Genomic DNA, 22,087 nt, shown 5'->3' on the forward strand with positions numbered 1-22,087 from the left:
CTGTACTGGACTGCGGGTTACTAGGCCTGTTTGTAATAAAGTGGAGAAGACGTCCAGACAGGTCGGATCAGGATTCGATTTATTCAGTAACCAGTACAAACAGCATTAGAACCAGGAAGCCCTCTCCTACAGCCTTACTGCTGGGACTGTAGCACAGTACTAAAGTCACATTTCAGTTCACTTTTTATACACTGTAGCTCATGAAGGTGGGTGGGTCTGTGTGTGGGTGTCGAACTGGAAGGTGATCGGATCAACTCTTTTGATCAGGTCCTAAATGTTAATGTCCCTCTCTGGCTGCTTCCTGAGCGAGTGTGTCCCACCCTGCTGTCGAGGTGTGACCAAGGTAATTAGAAAACAAGGTAGGGACAGCCTAGGGGGCGGGCCGACGCCATTGCTTGCATGGCAGACGCCATTGATGCGCATGGGAGCCAAAACGGGAACAGGAAGTTTGGTGAAATACAATGAAGTCTATGCCAGCCAGCTGGACCAGCTTGTGAGCAAACACTATTTCTGAACGATTGTGTCCTTTGTCAGATAATCGGTTCAGGAATATAAAAGAAGACATATCACAGGTTTTTATCCAATCAATTCGGATTTCTAAACAGCGGCATGTATCGTCCATAGACTGTATAAAAATCGTCTCTGGCAGTGTTGCCAGATTGTGTGAGAGAAATAAGCAACCAGGTCTAGGAAAACAAGCCCAAAAGAAGCACCGGGGGCCAGGGGTCTTCAACGTTTTCCCAAACTGATGGGGAGATGGAGCAGGGACCCCCTACCCTACCTCGACCCCCTACCTAGGGTGGGGGGGTCGAGGTGGGGGGGGGGGGGGGGGGGGGGCAACATATATTGTATAATTATGTATACAATTGTGTTTCATATACATGTTATTGTGAATCAATACTAAGCTATTCAAAATACTAGACAGGTTAATATATTCATGCTTTTATTTTAAACATACATGTACAGGGTACAGTGAGTAGGGTGGCCACACTGCCATTTATAAACATACCTTATTAACTGAGAACAAAATCTGTCAATTGCACAATAATCATGTATACAAGCTATTCAAAATGGACATAATCATTTATAGATATAATCATTTATTTAATACATAAATGTGGAAAATGTTAAAGGATCTACACCATGAATTTAAAAAATATATTTGATATTTAATATCATATGGTGTATGTCCCTCAAACCTTTTTCAAAATGTTTGAGCCTAAATCATCACTCAGATATACTCATCCCAAGTCAATTGTCTCTGGCTTATACAGCACTTTCAGCTGCAATACCAAAACGTCCTCTTGGGCAGGGGGGGGGCTACTGAGCAATTCTGTCTGGACAGCATCAATGCAATGGCAATGCAAGTGATGTCACTTGCATTGCCATTCTGAAATGGCCTGTTCAGACACGCCCATTCTGAAAATCTCTGAAATGAGAATGAATGACTGAATGTTAAAAATATATATTTTTTGGGGTACAAGAGACACTGGGGAGCCCAAAAAATACCCCCCCCCCCAAAAAAAAAAATGAAATTCATGGTGTGGCCCCTTTAAAAAAAATAAATTAATAATATATATAAAAAATATTTGTGTATATATATATATATATATATGTGTATATATATATATATATATATATATATATATATATATATATATATATATATATATATATATATATATATATATATATATATATATATATATATATATATAAAACATTTTCAGATGGGGGTTAGGGACAAATACATAACATATTAATTTGAGGGTCCATGACATAAACATAATTGAGAACCACTGGTTAAAATTGTGAAGCCCAAGTCCAAATAATCAACTACACTTTAGAAAAAAGCCCAAAAAAACGCAACCCGCAACTACCAATATTTACAAGCAACTTCACTGAAAAATAAGCCCAAAGTCGCTTATAATAAGTGGACATGGCAACACTGGTGTCTGGCTCGGCAGTATCTTGTACTTTGTGCTCTTTAGAGATAGCTCAATAAACTTATACAGTGGACATATCGAAAAGCAACACAGCAGAAAACAATGTGTGATATGTCTTCTTTTATTTTCCAGAAGCAATTACTTTACAAAGGTCTCAGTCATTCAGAAATATATTTTGTTCATGAGCTGATCCACCGGGCTCTCATTAACTCCAATGCATTCCACTGAACTCACGGCTGCAGTCTGGCTCCCATGGTGCGACGAATCTGCCGGCTGGAATTGCATGATAGCGAAAATGACGTAGATGACCCTACCTTCTTTAAATATATCTTGGGTGTGACCAGGAAGAAAGAAGTGGAGACAGAAGTCTGTGGCTTTGTTCTACCTTGTTAAACAATGGAGATGCTCATTTCAATTCACACCTATGAGCCACATGTTCTTTAGACAACAAATGCTTTTTCATGATTGTAGGTAAAAGTAGACTTTAGTGAAGTAACTTTAACATTTCTATATGGTTTAGACTTGTTTGTAATGTTTATAAGCAACTTGGGGTCCATAATATACGACACAAGTAAGTCTTTAATGATCATTAAACAATGAGTGTAGAAAACAATCAGTGTAGAAATCTCGCCAAATACTTTTTTACATTTTAAATGTGATGTGTGAACACTGACACTATTGTGAAGCGGTGGCAACAAAGAAGTCACCCTCTACGAAAACTAACATAATGTTCTTGTCAGGCTTGACATCTTCTGCTGTTATGAATCCATTTTTTACAGAGGGTCTTCCGAGCTTGTCTTTTAACTGCTGGTTTCACAGCTTCACAGTAAAAGACAGAAACAGCCTGAACAGCATTGTCAAGATCCGTTTTTAAGATTTTCGTAGTGAAACAAAGAGACCTGCGTTCTTTCTGTAACCAGCAAATCCTCCAGAAAGCTGCAAGCTTCTCCTGGACATGTTTTGTCTATGGCCATCAGGATGTTATGTTGTACCTACTGGCAAAACTAACCATCATTCTAAATTATTCATCCCCTCTGCAATTTTCATTTCTCTATTGTTATTGATTTTTACCTTGTTTTTACCTCGTTACTTGAGAATGCTAAAATATATTTATATTACACATGGGGCATTTGCATAATGTATACTGGTGTATGTTACCGACTTTTGACACGATCTAAATGTCTCAATAGAAGAGCAGGGAGACAAAATACAACCACCCCAATTGTATAAATTATATTGTATTAACATACTCTACCATACAGAAAATTACCTTTTATCTATTAAAAAGAGCCACTTTCAATTATTATTATTACTTTATTACTCTATTACTTTATTATTATATAATGGATTTATGAGAGAGAGCAAGACAGACAGACAGACTGATTACATAACTGCTCCCCAATAGTGTTAACAAACTTTAAAAATAACCACAAATAAACAGACACTCGTAGCTCTATTTTGTCTATCCTTCACATCGCTTCACAATGCAGTGAGCCGTCGCACCGTCCAGGTTTACTCCACCGTCCAGGTGGAGTAAACATACTGCTATAGCAACTTTAGCTGCTATGGCAGAAAAGTGTTGATTGTAGACATTGTGGATTGTCTATTTTGGGGGTTTTAAACCATGCATGCGATTATACATTTTGCTCATCATGACCATCTGAGCTGGGTGAAGCTGAAACCCCAAGGGATCGATAAAGGTCTACCTTGATACCGGAGTTAACCACCCCAAACAGAAATCACAATCCTTGGCTTTTAAAACCTTGTTAAACACCAGTCTAGCGAAATGGTTGACAGGAATATGAGAGAGAGAGAGAGAGAGAGAGAGAGAGAGAGAGAGAGAGAGAGAGAGAGAGAGAGAGAGAGAGAGAGAGAGAGAGAGAGAGAGAGAGAGAGAGAGAGAGAGAGAGAGAGAGAGAGAGAGAGAGAGAGAGAGAGAGAGAGAGAGAGTCCTCGATTCCAGCCCAGTTCCATTTCTAACATTTGATTTCAACCAGAGTCAGAGGAGTAGAAAATTGATATCGCTTTCATCTAGCACTCAAAAAATGTGATCGCACTGCTGAACAGGGCTTGAAGCAGGAATGCTGGAGTACCTGGCACTTGGCCAGATAATCAATTTACTGTAGACAGGGAAAAAGAACATCACGACCAATTAGCCGCCACACTCTTCCAGACAGCCCTCCCCCCTTTCCCCGCTTCCTTCCTGGGGGCTGAAGAACGCCCAGTATTGACAAACTCTGCAAGGATTAGCGCTCCGGAGTGTGAGGACAGTTGATTGTTACAGCCGATTTGACGCCTCAGACATTAAACCGAAGAGGAATGACTTTAATGGACAAGAGAGAGCGTGGGGGGGGGCAGGGGAGTTTGGTGGAAGGGTAATTATTTTCCCCCTTCACGCTCCCTGATTGGTTCCCCTGGGTCATCAATGGTGATTGATTTTCGTCGGTGCGCAGTGCTCAAGTTTGCAGCCAACAGTGAAACTTTGAAAGGAGCGATCTTGTTAAGACAGGGGCCCGAACAATGGGCACCGATAAGGGGAGATTAGCATGTTTGCGGATGTTTTCATGTTTTCATCGCCCAAATCTTTCACTCGCTGCCTCACTCTGAGCTGATCCACTCTCAAGCTCAGGATTATGCAATCGACCAGGACACATACCGCACACTGCACTTAACCCTGTCGCGACGCGCTATTTTCTCAGGATGTTCTATCTATCATGACATGCCCAGAAAAGGCCTAGGGTTCATGTGGTTAAATGTTTGATTCACGGTTTGATTGTAGATGCACCAAAAGTAACTCTGCGTGCATATACAGTAGTACACATATTTGATGTTGTTCCACACAGATATCATTTACAAAGCGTGAGAACATGCACTTTGAGATGATTACATTTTGTTATCATTTTGAAAAATCTGTCGATGACGACATGCCCAAAATAGCGGCACCAGGTTGAAAGTGGTCAAGGCTTTACCCAAACGGTAACACTTTAGTTAAAGGTTGTGTCTATAATGCAGTATAATCACATTAGTAATGCATTATAATGAACTGACAAGGCTTCATAACACTCGTTACCTACATGATTATGTTTATAATCATGCCTACAAACTTATAACAATGTTTATGAAGTGTTATAAGTGCTGATCTTATAAGTGCTGACATTATAAGCTCAGTGGAACAGCATATTCTAGCTACCATACCTTAATCAGTTATAAAGTGTCTTTGTTATAAGTTGTTATGCAGAATTATAAACATTTATAATGAGTGTTATGAAGCCTTATGTGATATAAATATATAAATGTGATGCATCATAGACCCGGCCTTTAAGTAAAGTGTTACCTGGTAGTTATAATGTGCTGTTCCGCTGAGCTTCCATTTTGACCAGCGCTTCTAATACATCATAAAGCCTGTTATAAGTTGCTATGCATAATTATAAACATTTATAACGAGTGTTTTGAAGCCTTGTAAGTGCAAAATAATGCATTATAAATGTGATTATAATGCATTAGACCAGACCTTTAAGTAAAGTGTTATACCCTTCAGTCAAATGCTTTTATCCTGTGTCTGTCCTACATTCCTCTCCTCACAGTGATGGGCACTTTAAAAGTCACCCTTTATCTCTCCTATACAACTTCTATAATTACTCTACCTCTCTCCTTCCTCTAGTCTACCTAGTTCAGACAGACAACTCTTGGAATGAAATTGAAACTGTTTGGGGCATAACATATATATGAGCATAAAGTACACAGATGTTGGCCTCAAGGCCCTGTCTAGAGATATTTCCCTATGAGCATGGAAATATGTATACTGAATAATTTGCCAAATAGATACACTGCAGGGTATGAAATAACAAGTTCACCCTAAGGGGATCACATAAAACAGAACCCACAGGGTGGATGCTAGGGAGGGCGTTGGGAGCGTAAAACTTCATAAAGGCAGTAGCGCAAAGCAACAGGAGCACAGCACAGCATAACAGCAAGATAGCAGAGCAGCAGCAAGCAGAATAAGCAGGTACGCAGGGAGGTTTAACAACTTAATTGGGGACACACAATGCCTGTCAAATATGCAAATGTCTATAGAGCCATAGGTAGCTTCTTTATAAACAGTCAATATCTCCCTGGAAGCCTGCATGCATATGCATGAGCAGGTAGTACCTATACCAACACTATGTTTGTTTTGTAACACTTAAAGGTCTGGTCTTAATGCACTTATAAGGCTTCACTCACACTTCATGATGTTTTTAATCTTAAACGATTTGGAAATCTGTTAGCATCACACACTACAGGAGAATCTTATAAAATTCTCTTATAGGATTATATTAAACATGCACACACTACGAGATTAGGATTATTTTAAACACACTGTGAGATTAGGATTATTTTAAACATGTACACACTGGCGAGATTAGGATTATCTTAAACATGTACGCACTGTGAGATTTTAGAACTAGGAGGCATCACACACAAGAGGATAGTATCAACATTCTCGGGCTTGCTTGAACGCAGCACCTTGCGTCATTTCATCTCACGTGATCCCAGCAGTAGTAAACGAACGGTTGTGCTATGTGCTGTATGAGAAGACAGTTTATAGACCGTGTTCTTGCCACATCTACAAACCACTGGTTGTTTGGAGTGGACCACTGCCAAAAGTCCAGAGTAAGGCCATCACTACTGCACAAATGCAGATACAGTATGTGGCTACCTATAGCAGAATACATGCAGTAAATGGAGACTTGTACAAGGATGATCACTCTACATTTGAACCAAAGTCACCCTGACATTAGTTTTCAGCAGCCAACTTGCTTTTAGGGCCACTGTGAAAGGTTCAAGCGCAATGATTTATTTTGAACAACTCTGCGCTGAGGCAGAATCCATTGGACTGAAGAAAGGGTAGCGTTTGTTTACCCAAGGCGACTGTGAAATATTCAAGTGCAATGTTTTTTGAACAACTCTGCACTCAGGCAGAATCCAGTGGACTGAGGGAAGGGCAGCTTCTGTTCATTGGAGACAAACAGACACGGCAAAATAAAGAGATGAGAAGAAGAGCTGTTATTGTTTTGCCACCATCTCGGTGGAGTTTGGATTGAGGCTGTTTTGTTCCTTGATGAGGAAGAGTCAACATTCTCAGCAGTTGAGATGATGGGGGCAGAAACTACTGCTGTGTGCTATTAGTCAGGGGATATTAGCAGAAAGATTTCCAATCTTGGAATAAATTCCTTACCAAACAAAATCTTCACCAATGTGTTTGTAAAGGTGTCTAGTAACACATCTCACAAAGACTGAAATTCAGTTTCCCATCATTTCCCTGCATTTCCATGCAGGGCAAAAAAAAATCTAATTTTAATTCTGTTTTAAGTAGCATGTGAGGGGTCAAACTAGGGTGTTTTTATGATTCTGAATCCATTGCAAGCATTTATTTTGCACCAAAACCACTCTTTGGGCCAAAAAACGGCCATAGCCATCCTTGTCCAGGTATACTTTTTGTGTAAAAAGCCCATTGAAATTGGGCTGTTTTTAGCCCAAGGAGTGGTTTTGGTGCAAAATAAATGCTTGCAATGGATTCAGAATCATAAAAACACCCTAGTTTGACCCCTCACATGCTACTTAAAACAGAATTAAAATTTGATTTTTTTGCCCTGCATGGAAATGCAGGGAAATGGTGGGTACCCCAACTTTCAGCATCTGTCAAAAATTCTCCTAGGGAAACTGAATTTCAGTCTTTGTGAGATGTGTTACTAGACACCTTTACAAACACATTGGTGAAGATTTTTTTTGGTAAGGAATTTATTCCAAGATTGGAAATCTTTCTGCTAATATCCCCTGACTATATAGGCTATAAAGACCTTCACACTTGGGGAATGATCACTAAATGAAGACTCACTCCGCTCTCGCTTGCAGAATAAATGCCATCTTCATAGGTATGCATTGGGTTATCCAATATCTTACAGAATAACACAAGATTTTTTTCGATCGTTTGTCAAAGCATTTTGTTGCAACAGTGAATCAAAACATTTTTGTTTCATTGTGCACTATTGGGCAATTTGTATTGGCTTATATTTTGGTCTTTGGTCTTGCTATTTTGGTGGGGTGAGGAAAAATGTGAAACAAATTGATCAATGCTTGAACCATTCAAACATCCAAGAAATGTATTCTGCTCACACTGTAAGAAATATCTATCTTTGCACAACAGTGAAAGCATTGTCTGATGGGCTTCTGAGATTTTCTTCATTTCTAAAGCAGGATCAGAAAGACCTACACTACACAAGCTACATTCACCCGAGTACCTGTTTTTGAAAATGGTTGAAACAAGCTTGATGAATTGAAGAGGTGCAGGGGAAATGGGCTTTTACCATTCCCATGACTTTTCCAACAAAGCCTTTGACCACGTACATGAACCCTAGCATCCCTATTATGGGTATGTCCGGTGAACAATCACAGAAAATAGCAGATCTACAAGTTTGCAATGCAACAGATGAGATCGTAGCTCAGTCAACAACTCATACTAGGGTTTAAGTGGTTAAAGAAGGTGTTCAATCAGCAAATGGTACAATATATACTGGATGATGTTACTCACCCACTTCCGACATCTCCGGCACAGATGCAACAAAGGGTCCATCAGGGAATTTGGGGGCATTGTCATTTATGTCTTGCACTTTGATGATGAATTCGGACTTCGGCTCTAGAGCGCCCTCTGTGTTGCGGTCAAGGGCTTGCGCATGTAGGACATAGTGTGACTTTCTTTCCCTGTCCAGGCTCTTGGTGGCATGAATATCCCCCGTCACCTCATCGATGACGAATATATTCCCAGCGCCTTCTCCGCTCAGGACATAGCGGACAGATCCATCCCCTTTGTCGGAGTTTGAGTGCAGCTGTAAGGGAAACCAGAGGAAATGTCAACAAGAGAATAAGATATTGGCTAAATGATATATTTTTATTGATTCTTTAAAGCTAAATAATATATGTTTTGGTCTCAACAAAAAAACAAAAAAAAACAATAACTATCTACACTATTCTTGTGTTTGGCAGTGTGGATGTATACAGTAGATACACAAGTGAAAGATGCTCAGACAGTTAATACCAATGCATTACTGTATTGATATTTTGAAATGTTGAGAACGGATTAGATGTTTGTAGTCTTGTATATCCCTGCATGTGTTACCATGAATATTGAGTGTGATGATTTGGATGATAAACTGCAAAAGATATGGCTACTAATAACTCACAACTCAGATAGCATTCAACATTGCACTTGACAGCTTTACTGTACTCGTTTTTTTTTCTTTGAGAAACTGTATTTTGAAAGATGAAAGTGTTTTGAGTTGTTATGGGAAATTCTTGAAGGTTGAATTGCCTCCTCTTATTCCACCAAGACAGTAAGAGAAAAGGCAGGAAGCTGTGAACTTGTATGGCAATTATTGATGTCAAGAGAATTAAGCCTTTCATGCCATTTACATTTAACTTTCACAAATATATTTCACAGTTCCACAGAATTCCCCTACTGGGACACCAGAGTTGCATCACGGTACAAACAATCTAATTTTCACCCATGAATAAAACATCGTATAAAACTCTGAATCTCAGTGAGATGTTATGACTGTGTACTGTGTACCGGTAATTTGGAGCCAATCATCATGTAAATGATGACTATAATAGAACACTGCTATCTAAATAAAACATATTAAAGGGCTATTACCGAGGGCTTGTGTCAGCTAGCCCAGGGCTGTGACATGAGAAACTTTTTCTAGTCTTTCTCACCTATTTTGGCAACACTGACCACAAACAGTTTGGCAGACAGACAGGTCATACATTTTCCTGATGAACATCAAGGTGCTGTGAGGCCCAGATTTGCAATTCTGAAGTTATAGCACCACATCTACGTTCCATTTAGTCAAAGATGTATTACACCCCCGGGAGAAAAGACAGACTGACATTATTTGTTTCCCCACTTGAATTTCACCAAGCTCATACATACTCATTACAATATGCTATTCACTTTATTTTTATTTTGTGCACAAAGTCAGGACAGGGTAAGACACCCAGAGCCCTATTTTCAGGGCGCAATGTAACGGCTGTCGCTATGTCTTAATGTGCGCAGTGGGGGCGTGTCTCAGCACTATTATATTTTTTAGCCCACGATTTTGTAACCCATTTTTCACCCGGTGCCAATTGCCTAAGCTTGTCATCCTGGGCGCTACTCTCCCTCTGCCAACCTAGGGAGAGCCCCAAACTGAGCTCATGCTTCCTTCAATGCATGAGGAGTGAGCAGGCCGCTTCTTATCACATGACAGGGAGAAGTTTCCCCGGTAGGACGAAGCGTGTGGAAGGAACACGTTATTCCAACCAGTTCCTTTCCCCTCCATCAGGCGCCCCGGCTGACCAGGGGGAGGGAGTATAGAGACCAGGATTACTGCATGTGTTTTGTGAGGGTACCTACCCTAGGGGACACGGGGAGAACATGCAAAGTCCGCACAGAAAGGCCCTTTCACCAACCCCACCTAGGGTATGGGCACGGAGGAGAGAACACGCCCCCAGCGCACACACCGTCCCCTCGAACACAGGACCTTCTAGCTGTGAGGCGACAGTGCTACCGACTGCGCCACCATGCCCCCCTCTCAGCACTGTTTTGCACAACACACGGCGCTAGACACTAATATAGCCCTGCATTATTTATAGGTGTGGTTTGGGTGTTACATGAATCAAACCAATCAGCGTGCCGGCTGCCATTGCCTTTGAGAACAAGGTTGCGTTTTGCATAAGGCACATCCGTGCTATATTTTGTGCGTTTAAGTGGCGATATCAAAAGACCACAGACTGCTTCCCTTCCCATCCTCGTGCCTGAAGTGAAAGCATGCGAGCGGGAGCACTCGGAGCAGCATTAATACTGTGATATAATGATGCCAGGAGACGCGGGTCAAACTAAATTTCTCTGCTCACCGAAACATCACATTGAAAGGAGAGCTGTCCAAACGTTAATTGCTGGCATGCTCGTCAGAGCCTGATGAAGGCTCTGCCGAGCCCGAGCCGTCTACCTACCTACGCGCCTCGCCCACTTACTTACATGCTTTCTATAGAGCAGGGGTCTTCAACAGGGGGTCCTGGACCCCCAGGGGGTCCTCAGAGTTACTACAGGGGGTCCGCCAAAATCTTTGTGTGATGGGGAACAATTAGCCGAAAATACCTCGCAGTGCGAGGCGCTGTGAGCTTGTAGATCGGCTATTTTCGGAGAGGTGGTGTAGAGGGAAAAAGAGCAGACCAAGTACAGAGCCAACGGTCAAGTTGACTAAATATTGAGTGTTTCAAAGGTTAACTGTCTGAAAATACACATTAGCATGAATCCAACTATCTATGAAATCTATTTAAAAAATCTATTGATCTGCGACGCAATTTTATACAACATGTAGTGGGGGTCCCTGCTTCATCTCTCCCTCAGCTAAGGGGTCCTTGGCCTGAAAATCGTTGAAGACCCCTGCAATGGAGGAAAGGAACTTGTTCTATGGTTGCTAGACAGTACAAAATAGTGTTTGGAACTGCAGGTTGCAAAGCAAGAGTGGAACAAGAACTACAGGTTGCAAAGCAAGAGTGGAACAAGAGACTGGCTCACTTGTAACTCTCTCTCAATGGCTCTCAGTCCACCTTGAAGTCAAATCAAGCTCCAGCTTCTTTAATTATTGTAAATGATTCCAGTTCATTTATGTTAAGCCGATTTGTCTTTGTGGCTACTTGGGACGTTGGGAAAATTGGACTCTTTTCATGTTTGTAGAATAGACCTTGTGTTAAAAGTAATTCAGTGAATTCACCTGGGGATGCAAACCCTGCCCAAATCCAACATCACTTCTTCTATGTCTTTCAATTGTAACCTTGACCCTTTAACCCTTTCAACCTGGTGTTATGAAAAGCCAGCCATCTGTTCTCAAGTATGACCTAGCTTGTGACATTGACCTTTGACCTTTTGACCCAAAAGTGAATAATCTCTTCAGGGCAGCCTCGGGATCATCCCCACTAAGTTTCACACATGCATGACTGGAGCTATTTCACGGATATTGACCTTGATTATGACCCTGATCATTAGGCAAAACTTCAGTCAACGCTACAGATCATTCCTTCCAAATTTCACTACAATCTGCCTATCCACTATTTCGCTAACAACACTCAAGAACAGACAGAACCAATTACAATTATAATCTGTGTTTTGTTTTACCTTACAACTCTGTAAGGTAAAAAAAAACGCTGTAGAATATTACCCCAGCTGGGGGTGTTTTTCAATCACACGAACGAACGAACGCACGCACGCACGCACGCACGCACATACACACACACACTTCTACATGCAATAACCAGTACTGATGTTAATCATCATTACGCCCATGCAATATCTGCAAAGATTGCACAGATTAGCGGCCCCTCCCTCACCACTGCTACAGAACGATCCCAAAACACACACGTGCATGCACATATGTACACATAAGCACAGAAGCACACACAATATGTCTGCCTGCATACATACTGTACGTATGCACATACACACAGTTGTATGATGACCCCGCCTCCCTCCATCTTTTGTTCATTATTTAAGGAGTTGAGTGTTGGTGGTGCAGGGGCCAAATCTAATCAAAAACCAGGAGTCGCAAATGAATTACTAATTAGAAAGCTGCTGTTGATTGCAGGGCTTCTCTTGATGAGAGCCAACTGTCCTTTCTGTGGTTAATATCACGCCTGTAATTAAGTGAGGAGTCAAAGATCCCATTGAATCGGGGAGTTAATCAGGTGCTAGATAATATGGGTAATATTAAACATGCACCACCAAGGCTCTGCAATCAAATAATAACATGCCACATTAATGGCAGTGAGACTGGAGTTGTTTTCTTTTTTTTTGGCTTAGCTAATCCACTTAATAAGGCACAATATATTATTGTAGATTACATTTTTCATTTCCAATACATAATAAGTTTGTTTGCACACATGGGGAATTTAATAAAATAAATATCTGCACTCATTTATTGTGCCTTATTAAGCTGGACAGTGTTCACATACACCAGGGATGGGCAACTGGCGAAATCACAAAGAAAAACAAAGTAATCTAAACATATCCGAAATGGTGAACTATTGCCTTCAACTGTTCCAAACATGCAAACTTTTCCTGCCGATAAACAATGCAGCCCCCCAGAGTGATTGAGGAAATTTTGTGGCCCTCACCATCTACGAAGTTGCCCACCCCTGACATACACTAATGTTGTTCTAGTCTACAGTATGTATGTGTGGACATTAATTGTTATTACTCCGGAATTTTGCATATTGTAACTAGCCTTTGTATTATTCATGATGAACACCTACGTACTTCCCATCAAAGATATTCAAATTAAGACCACAACACCTTCAAAAGTCTCAATAATAAATGAATTAGCACCACCTTCAGAAGTCTCAGCAATAAATCCTGGCATTCAAAAAGCAATGCACTGCTCCCCCTTGTACCCACTATTGCAAGGATAGATCCACTTTGCCCCACACCTAAAAGAGTAGCCTACTCCACGACACCGGCACATACATTTAATTTAGTCTCCAGTCAGAGTGCTAATTTAGCCGTTGACTTCCTTTTGTGCGAGCTAATATATCACACTACCTAAAGTGTGATCCCCTGATGCACATGGACATATAGCTACTGCCTTCACTAAGCTATGGGTGATAAAAGTGTCAACAGGTTGTGGGTCATTACACGGACACTGTTTGTTGAGTGTATGGTTCTGTTAGGCCAGTTGAGAATAGGACATGATAACTAGACGGACCAGCCCATTATAAAGCTTACAGTTTTACCCTGTGCCAAAACATCTAAAGGGAAAAGCGTACGGTTTGTGTGAGTTTCTTTAGCTATTGTTCCCCGTCCTTTTTGGAGCAATTTTAGCCTTCACTGGTTCATTATTGTTTGTTGCTATCCTAGACTGACCCTCTTAACCCATTTAGACCAGAGGCCAATTTTACAAATGCCTTCTAAATCAGTTGTTCTCACACTTTCAAGATGTTTAATTTTTTTCTTCAAAAATAGCAGATGTACAAGCTTGCAGCGTGGCACGAAGTGACGGGCTGTGAGCTTGTACATATGCTATTTTTGGAATAGCCAACGAATAGCCAATGCAATGCAAAAAAACATCCCTCTGGCTGTATTTTGGTTTTGTTCCACTGTTTATGTTGACATTCCACTGTTTATGTTGACCTTCATCCCTTGTAGGGACGCCTCTGTGCGTGTATGTGTGTGTGTGTGTGTGTGTGTGTGGGGGGGGGGGGTCTTAATTGGTCCTTTTGAACTTCAAAGGGGGTTGTGCACTGAGTTGATTGATTGGGCCATAAAAGTGTCAAACTCGTTCTGTGCTCATTAGTGCTCTCTCTAATCAATGAATGCATCCAAGACAGCAATCACTTTGATACCTGTCAGAGAGGGGAGGGGGAGGGGGGTTGTGTGTGTACACACACAGATCTGCGATCTTAACTAGTATACCTTTAACTTTATCTGTTGCTTCTGTACAGTTGCTTCTGTGCTCTGTGAGTGAGGAACCAGAAGTAGTGATTCCATTCCCTTGTATGGTCGAAACAGGTCTCAAAATCAAGGTAAACAAAGCCGATTCTGTAATGGTACTTAAATGTGAATCACTGCATTCATGCTACCCAGGATAGAAGTTTCTCTAGTGCTACATCATTCAATAGGTCGGCAATATACAACCCGCTGTACAACCCCCGCTGCCACTGCCATCAGTGGTGGAAAAAGTACTCAAATTCTTTACTTAAGTAAAAGTACCAATACGTTTGAAAATGTTTGAAAATAGCAGATCTACAAGCTCACAACGTGTCGCGATGCGACGCGTTGTGAGCTTGTAGATCAGCTATTTTCAAATAGCCTAGGTATAAGATATGGCTGAAGCGGTTAATGTATGTTTCATAATATCATAAATGATATCTGAAAAGTAACTAGTAACTAAAGTTTTCGAATAATTGTAGTGGAGTAAAAGTACAATATTTGCCACTGAGATGTAGTGGAGTAAGTATTGGAAATTGGAAATACTCAAGTAAAGTACAAATACCTCAACATTTTACTTAAGTACAGTACTTAAGTAAATGTAGTTACTTTCCACCACTGCTCACTATACAGTGCGAGTGAATGGAAACACTACACCGGGTTCTCGCTCACCATGCGCTGCAGAGACAACAGATAAACACAAACGACATGTGGACTTATCTCATGCACATGTACTGTAGATAAACAACACAGAGCTTCTGCTCAATATTGCTTTTACTGTCGGAAAGCATACATTGTGAAAATGAATTCTTTATAATGTCTGAGCAGGCCTGAGTTTATCCAGATTATCCTACTATAATCCCACTGTCATACATCATACTAAGCTACTATCCTACTACTCCTTCTAAAAACAAAATAGAAAACTCTGTTATTCTGTCTTTCTGTCCTATCTGTCGTTACACATGTTTCTCCTCAGTGGTTTGGTCAATCGATCTGAAATTGCACATGGGCATTGACCATTAGCATATACAGGGAATCATGTAGCAGATTTGTTTCCACTTTCCCCAAATGTAAGGTGTTTATTAGCATTTCAGGAGCAGGCTATGTGGATCTGTAGTCGCAGTCACTGTCCCAAGTCTGCACATACTGTCTGTAGTTGGGGCGCCACACTCATTCCCCGAGTATGGACTAGTTTTTTTGGATTATCCATTTGAAAGGCATGATCAAAAGCTGAGCATCGAGAGGGAAAGTGGCTCGGGGCAACTTTTGGTGTCACAGGCCTCCATTCCTCTGCGGTGGCATGGTCCTATAATGCGTGTGAATTCAGCGTTGGGATCTATTATTTATAGTTCATTAATAATGATCAAAAAGAAAAATGTCACGACTCCCTGCCTACTGAATGTAATTAGGTGTCAGTTTTGTTAATCCTTGGCGGCCAGGCCTGATAAGAGCTTAACATACATCAGTACAATACTGCATGCGCGCGTGCATGCACGCGTGTGTTTGTGTGAGTGCGTGCACGTGAGTGGGGGGAGGGGGGGATCTGTAGAACGAACATGAGCTTTGACAGTTGATGTCGTGAGAGAAGAAAGGAAGGAAGAAGGAGGAAGAGGAACGCCCACTCTAACGCAGAGTGGTCGTTCAAGGTATCATGTGTGACATGATCAAAGGCGATAACTTCGAGAGCAGCGCTGACCCATACAACCTCGGAAGTGCCTTGTTTCCTCGCACAAAGACTTAGAAGGCCCCTCTCTCCTCTGCTGAACAGCAGGACAAGGGATTGCGTTTATCTCCTAACCCTCTATGGCTGACTTTATTAACCCTTTCAGACCGAGAACGCGTCTGTGTCATTTTAAGATTTCTTTGGGCTAATCAAAAATAGCAGATCTGCAAGCTCATAGCGTATAGCATATACAAGCTTGTAGATCTGCTAATTTTTTTTGAAAAATCGTGAAAATGTGTGCAAATATTTGAATATCTACTTTTCCATAGCGAACATTTTATATGTTACAACTTCTTGGTACAGATGCGTTCCCGGTCTAAAAGGGTTAAAGTCTTGCTAGAATGGATGACTGACATGTGGCGAGTGCCTGCCTGCAGGCAATGCTTTTCAGGGGGGAGTTTAAAGGGATCAGCGGAGTCAGGGGCCCTAAAATCGTCTGCGTGAACATTCCGGATCCCTGGCCAAACGCCAGGCATAATTTCATTGAAACGTCCGCATGGGGCAGCCAGAGTGAAAAGCCATATTTTTTTTTCCCCTCCGTTTCTCATTCTGTTTGTTAAAAGAGATTTATGAATAAATTGCACTTGCCTTTTATCAACAGCCTTTCACTTACACTGTTTGGGACGCGATTATCCATTTATGTGCCTGGCCGAGCACTAAAGAGATTATGGTTACGAGTTAATTGATGCTGACTGCCAAGCTGCTCGGCCTTGGTTCAGCTGTACCATGTAATGTGTCTGGTCAAGTAGACCATTCACACTTGTTTGGAGGAAGCAAATATGATTCAACCTGACTGGTAGAAGAACCTTGTTAGCTCAGGTCAAGTGAGACATGCTCTTCTGTATTTGTCTGCATGTACTTATGATGCAACCATTCAGGTAGAATAGCCAATCCACGAGCTAATAGCGCATCACGACACAATGCGTTGAGAGCTTGTAGATCTGCTATTTTGGCTATTTAAATAAATAATAATGATAATAATAGGGATGCTAGGTTGAAAGTGGTTCAATGTAAAAAATATATTATGTTTATGCATTGGTTTCAGAGTTATGTTGTCTATCTTTAGCTTTCCTACATTTATGCTGAAATGTGCCTGCAAAGCTGGACCAGATTCCGCAGTGGTTGTAAAAGAAGATGATCATCAGGAGCTGCGCGGTGAAGTGAATAAGAAGGACAACTTTATGAGGAGCATTAACACCACGGAGAAGAAGTACCACATAAATCACGTAAAACTCCTTTACAATCCACACAGCAAAATCGAGTTGAGTGTAAATTGCTGTGTACATGTGTGGCTACTGTATGAAAGCTATATGACACAAGATACTTACAATGAGGGGGGGGCGGGGGGGGCTTTGGTCAGGGAGAGATGATAAAATGTCACGGCGTGACTGCGGTGACTACATGCTGTTAAGACCAGATAAACCACACGCTGATAGATGAGGTGATAGCATGAAGGACTTTCTGGAGAGATTCCAGGTATAGTCCTCTGTTAAAGGCTTGAATGAGAGCTGCAAATCGATAGCTTGAAGGCTCACGGTTGACGTCGTGATCCCTGTAGGGAAATTCTGATAAAGTGCATTCACCACTTTCAACTTGGCATCCCTAGGCCTAGAGACAGACAGACAGGACACTGTCCCCCTTTGTTTTTTTGTGCACAGGTACATCAATGCAAAACGTAACCGTGCCTATACAGCGATTTCGGTGCTGCCCAGAATTCGCGAGCAAAGCGTGTGCTGTAACATGTCGCCTTGGGGTGACAACAGGACAAAAAGACAGTTATATTGACTGTTTGCTGGTGCAGGAAGGCTCATTAAAGGAGCATCAGTTTGATCTGGAAAGCAGCCTATCGCTGCTGTGACAATAGAAGATGGAGCCGAAGGTGAGGAAAGGGGAGGCGCCAGAGGTGATGATCAGTGCCTGGGCCTCATATATGTGTGGGGGTGATGGAGTTGGGGAGTGTGTGTGTGTGTGTGTGTGTGTGTGGGGGGGGGGGGGGTTGATTAAATCTCTGCCCCTTATTCTTCACTCAAGAGGACTTAATCACTTTTTATGTGGGCGTGCTTGATTGTCTGATTATCACCACATTTTAGGCTGACTGCGGTCTCTCTCTCTCTCTCTCGCTCTCTCGCTCTCTCGCTCTCTCTCTCTCTGATTGATTTGTAATAGTCACAGTCCAGCTCCGTGATGGAGCACGCCGCTAATGGCCACTGCATGAGGAGCAGCGGTGATGGAAGGGCACGATAACGGATGCATACCATGCACAGCACACACACACCACCATGATCCGCCCTAATAGTTTGTCCTCTGGCTTCCACTTCCGTGGGGTTGCAAGGCAAATTTAAAGGAACCATGCCGTTCCAATCTAAATTGGCCTGAAAAAACGCCTTTTGTACATAATAGTGTTTGTATTTGTTGATTATATGTATTTTTGTGATCTTTGTATGCTTTGTTGGTGAATTGAATACATAGGATACAATGGAAACAAGTCCCCAGACCTTTTTTGTGTCATCCTTTTAGCTTCAATGTCGTGTGCTGCTTGCATTTCTGACTAATAAAGTGTTCAATCGATCAATCAAACCTGCAGGATTGTAAACATCCTGGTGTACAGCAGTGGTGTAAAGTAACAAAGTACATTTACTCAAGTACTGTACTCAAAAGAACAAAATGTTATGGACTTTTACTTGTAACAGTAAGAGTATTTCCACATTACACTACTTTTACTTAAGTATAAAATGTCAGTACTTTTTTTTGTGCTTGTTGTTTAGTGCAAAGTATTAGTACCTCTACATAGTAACTTTTAACTTGTTAAAACTAACTAAACTAAGTAAATAGTTTATTTCCAGTCTCTCTCTCTCTCTCTCTCTCTCTGACTGCCAACATTTAACATGCACATTTCAGACGGTGGGGAGGGGAACCTGTGTGTCTATCCAATCAGATTCGTCCAAACAGAGATTTCAAACGTTCGAACTGTTTGGGCGGTTGGGTGAATTCATTCTACTCACACATGTACTGCTGGCCTGTTGATGTTTTCGGACTAGCTTTGTAAATGGTAAGCTGCTATTTTATCTAATTGTAAATCATTAGTAGGTTTTACTGTTTATTGTATTTACTTTGATCAGTTCTCTACAGTCTGTTTGATCAGTTGTAAGCTAGTGTTTCTTTACCTGTATGAGTTCAGATTGTTTTAAAACATGTGGCCTAGCTAAGTGGCTAGTCAATTCATATGCCATGATTTAATTTGTCAGCATAATGCAGTAATAGTAAAATACACAGACTTTATAAATGTTAGTAACTAAAGTTGGATTGCTTTGTAGTTTGTCTTTACTGTGGCTACATTGAAAAAGCATTGCTTCATCCCACTAACCCCTAAAAATTATATTTGCAGGGAGATTTCCATTGTTTTCCCCACTGTTGACGAGGAAGTTTTAAAAGGTACTACACACCCACACTCTTCTTCTTCATTTAACTATTTTTGTGCACTCCTGTTTCAGTTGAAGTTTTCTGAGTTTTAATTGCTGTTATATATTTTACAGTTGTTGGCATCCAGGGGTACATGAGGACCTTTCAGAGTTTTAACAGGTAATCTCCAGCACACACTCTCTTCTTCTTTTTTCTTTCTTTCTTCTTTTTGTTTAAGGCTCGCAAATTCAGCAAGAAATTATGTACTTTTACTTTGATAATTTAAGTATACTGCTACTTGCATGTCAACAGTCAAGGACAATGGCTTGGTAGAAGATTCAGCAGACAGTCAGCAGACAAGACTACACACACACACACACACACACACACACACACACACACACACACACACACACACACACACACACACACACACACACACACACACACACACACACACACACACACACACACACACACACACACACACACAGTAGTGTGGTAGAGATTTCTTAGTTGTATTAACATTATTGTGTTCCTATTTCAGTGGTTTTGTGGTTTAATTGTAATTTTTTTTCTTCTCTTTTTCTTCAAGGCTTCAAGGACTGCCATTTTGGATCTTCAGCCCTCCAGCAGGAAAAAGTTCAGGAGATCATCTCCAGGACCTCATACCAAACGCTGCGTTGTAGCCTCATGTAGCCTAGTCACGTTTTTGGGCTTGTTTTCATAGAACTGGCTGCTTATTTCTCTCACAACATCTGTCAACATCAAACGTTGTGCCGTTTCCTCTGCTGTATGTGTTTACATGGAGACGGGACAAAATCCAGGGATTCTTTGAAACATTTGATTTTATCTGTGTGCTCCTGTTCCATTGTTTTGTATAAATAATGTTTTTCTTTTTTTTGGATCAATAAACATAATTACATGAGTTCTGCCTATTTGTTTTTCTATATTGTGTGTGTATGTGTGTATATATATATATATATATATAAATTAAATTAGTGTAGGTGGGGGTGGGGAACTATGAACCACCCCTCCCAATGGGGGGGGGGGGGGGGGGCTATGAACCACCCCTCCCAATGGGGGGGGGGGGGATAAACTAGGGGGGGTATGCCAGAATTAGCATGCAGAATTGTGGGGTGGGTGGGTGGGATTATAAGCCACAGCTTCCAATCAAATGTGGTTTTCTGCACATGCTCAGAAGTGGTTGGGGTGGGAGTGGTGGGAGGGGTGGGGTGTGTGAGGTCCTTGCTGGCAGACACCACAGGGGGTAAATGCAAATGAATGTCTCAGAAATGGTACATTTACCTGGATATGTGGGAGGTATGTGGGAGGTGGTACATTAATGAATGAGGGCAACTTACACACACATACTCCCGTAAGTATCAGGGGTATGCCTGATGAATACCCTCCCAAAATCATTGCTTTTCACCCAGTGACAGTAAGTACAATTTTGAGGTATTTTTACTTTGAGTATTTCCAATTTTCAGTACTTTTACTTCTACTCCACATCTCAGAGGCAAATATTGTACTTTTACTCCACTACAATTATTTGAAAGCTTTAGTTACTCGTTACTTTGTAGATATAGATTATTATATTATAAAACATACATTAACCACTTTAGCCCTATTTTATACATAGGCTATTTGAAAATAGCCGATCTACAAGCTCACAACGCGTCGCATCGCGACGCGTTGTGAGCTTGTAGATCTGCTATTTTCAAACATTTTAGTACTTTAACTTTTGGTACTTTAAGTATATTTTGATGCCAATACTTTTGTACTTTTACTCAAATACATTTGTAATTCCGGACATTTACTTGTAACGGAGTACTTCTACATTGCAGTATTGATACGTTTACTTAAGTAAAACATTTGAGTACTTGTTCCACCACTGGTGTACAGTAATGTAATTATTAGTGTCCTGAGAATAAACGCTGGCTTTAATGCCGTCGCTCTCCCTCTCTGCCCCCACTGCCAAGGAGTTAGGATGTGTTATAAACTGTGGTTAATGATATAGAAATGAATTAGACAGCCATTCAACGTCAGGAAATATTATGGTTGGGCATTTAGCTGCTTGCAAACCAGTCGATGCCAATGATTTTCTTGTGGGTTGGCCGTATGGGACTAATATGATCTTAATGTTTAAGCTGGAGTAGAGACAGGGCAATGAATTGAACCAATGAAAAGTATTTACAAGAGCTTGTGACTAAATAATAACTACATTGGATCAGTGTTGATTTCGTCGACTAAAATTATGATGAAACATGTTCGTCGACTACCTTTTTACACTGATGAAAACTAAATAAAAACTAAGCCATGATGACTAAAACTAGACTAAATATACGACAATTTCGTCAACAAATAAAAACTAGACAAAAAAGTTAGTGAGGGACGAGTGGAGAAGAGATCCATCCAGTAGAACTAAAAGACGAGTCATTTTATGTTTGGTTGCGCTCGGGTGTTGCGCTCTGAAAATAGCATTTTTTTTTGGCTATTTTCAGCATGCAACTAAGTGTAAAA

General features: G+C 41.0%; 1 protein-coding gene across 1 annotated transcript in view; it reads right to left on the bottom strand.

Annotated features, from left to right (window-relative positions):
- Positions 1-22,087, bottom strand: part of LOC308076966 (cadherin-18-like) — a gene marked incomplete at both ends in the record, with an annotated part of 130,693 nt that overhangs the window by 101,758 nt on the left and 6,848 nt on the right. Inside the window, one exon of the mRNA XM_080417491.1 lies at positions 8,515-8,809. Coding sequence (XP_080273617.1) covers positions 8,515-8,809 — 295 coding nt within the window. The remainder of the gene's footprint in view (positions 1-8,514; positions 8,810-22,087) is intronic.

The sequence above is a fragment of the Gymnoscopelus braueri genome (assembly GCF_963280865.1).
Source record: "Gymnoscopelus braueri genome assembly, chromosome: 21".
NCBI classification, from domain to species: domain Eukaryota; kingdom Metazoa; phylum Chordata; class Actinopteri; order Myctophiformes; family Myctophidae; genus Gymnoscopelus; species Gymnoscopelus braueri.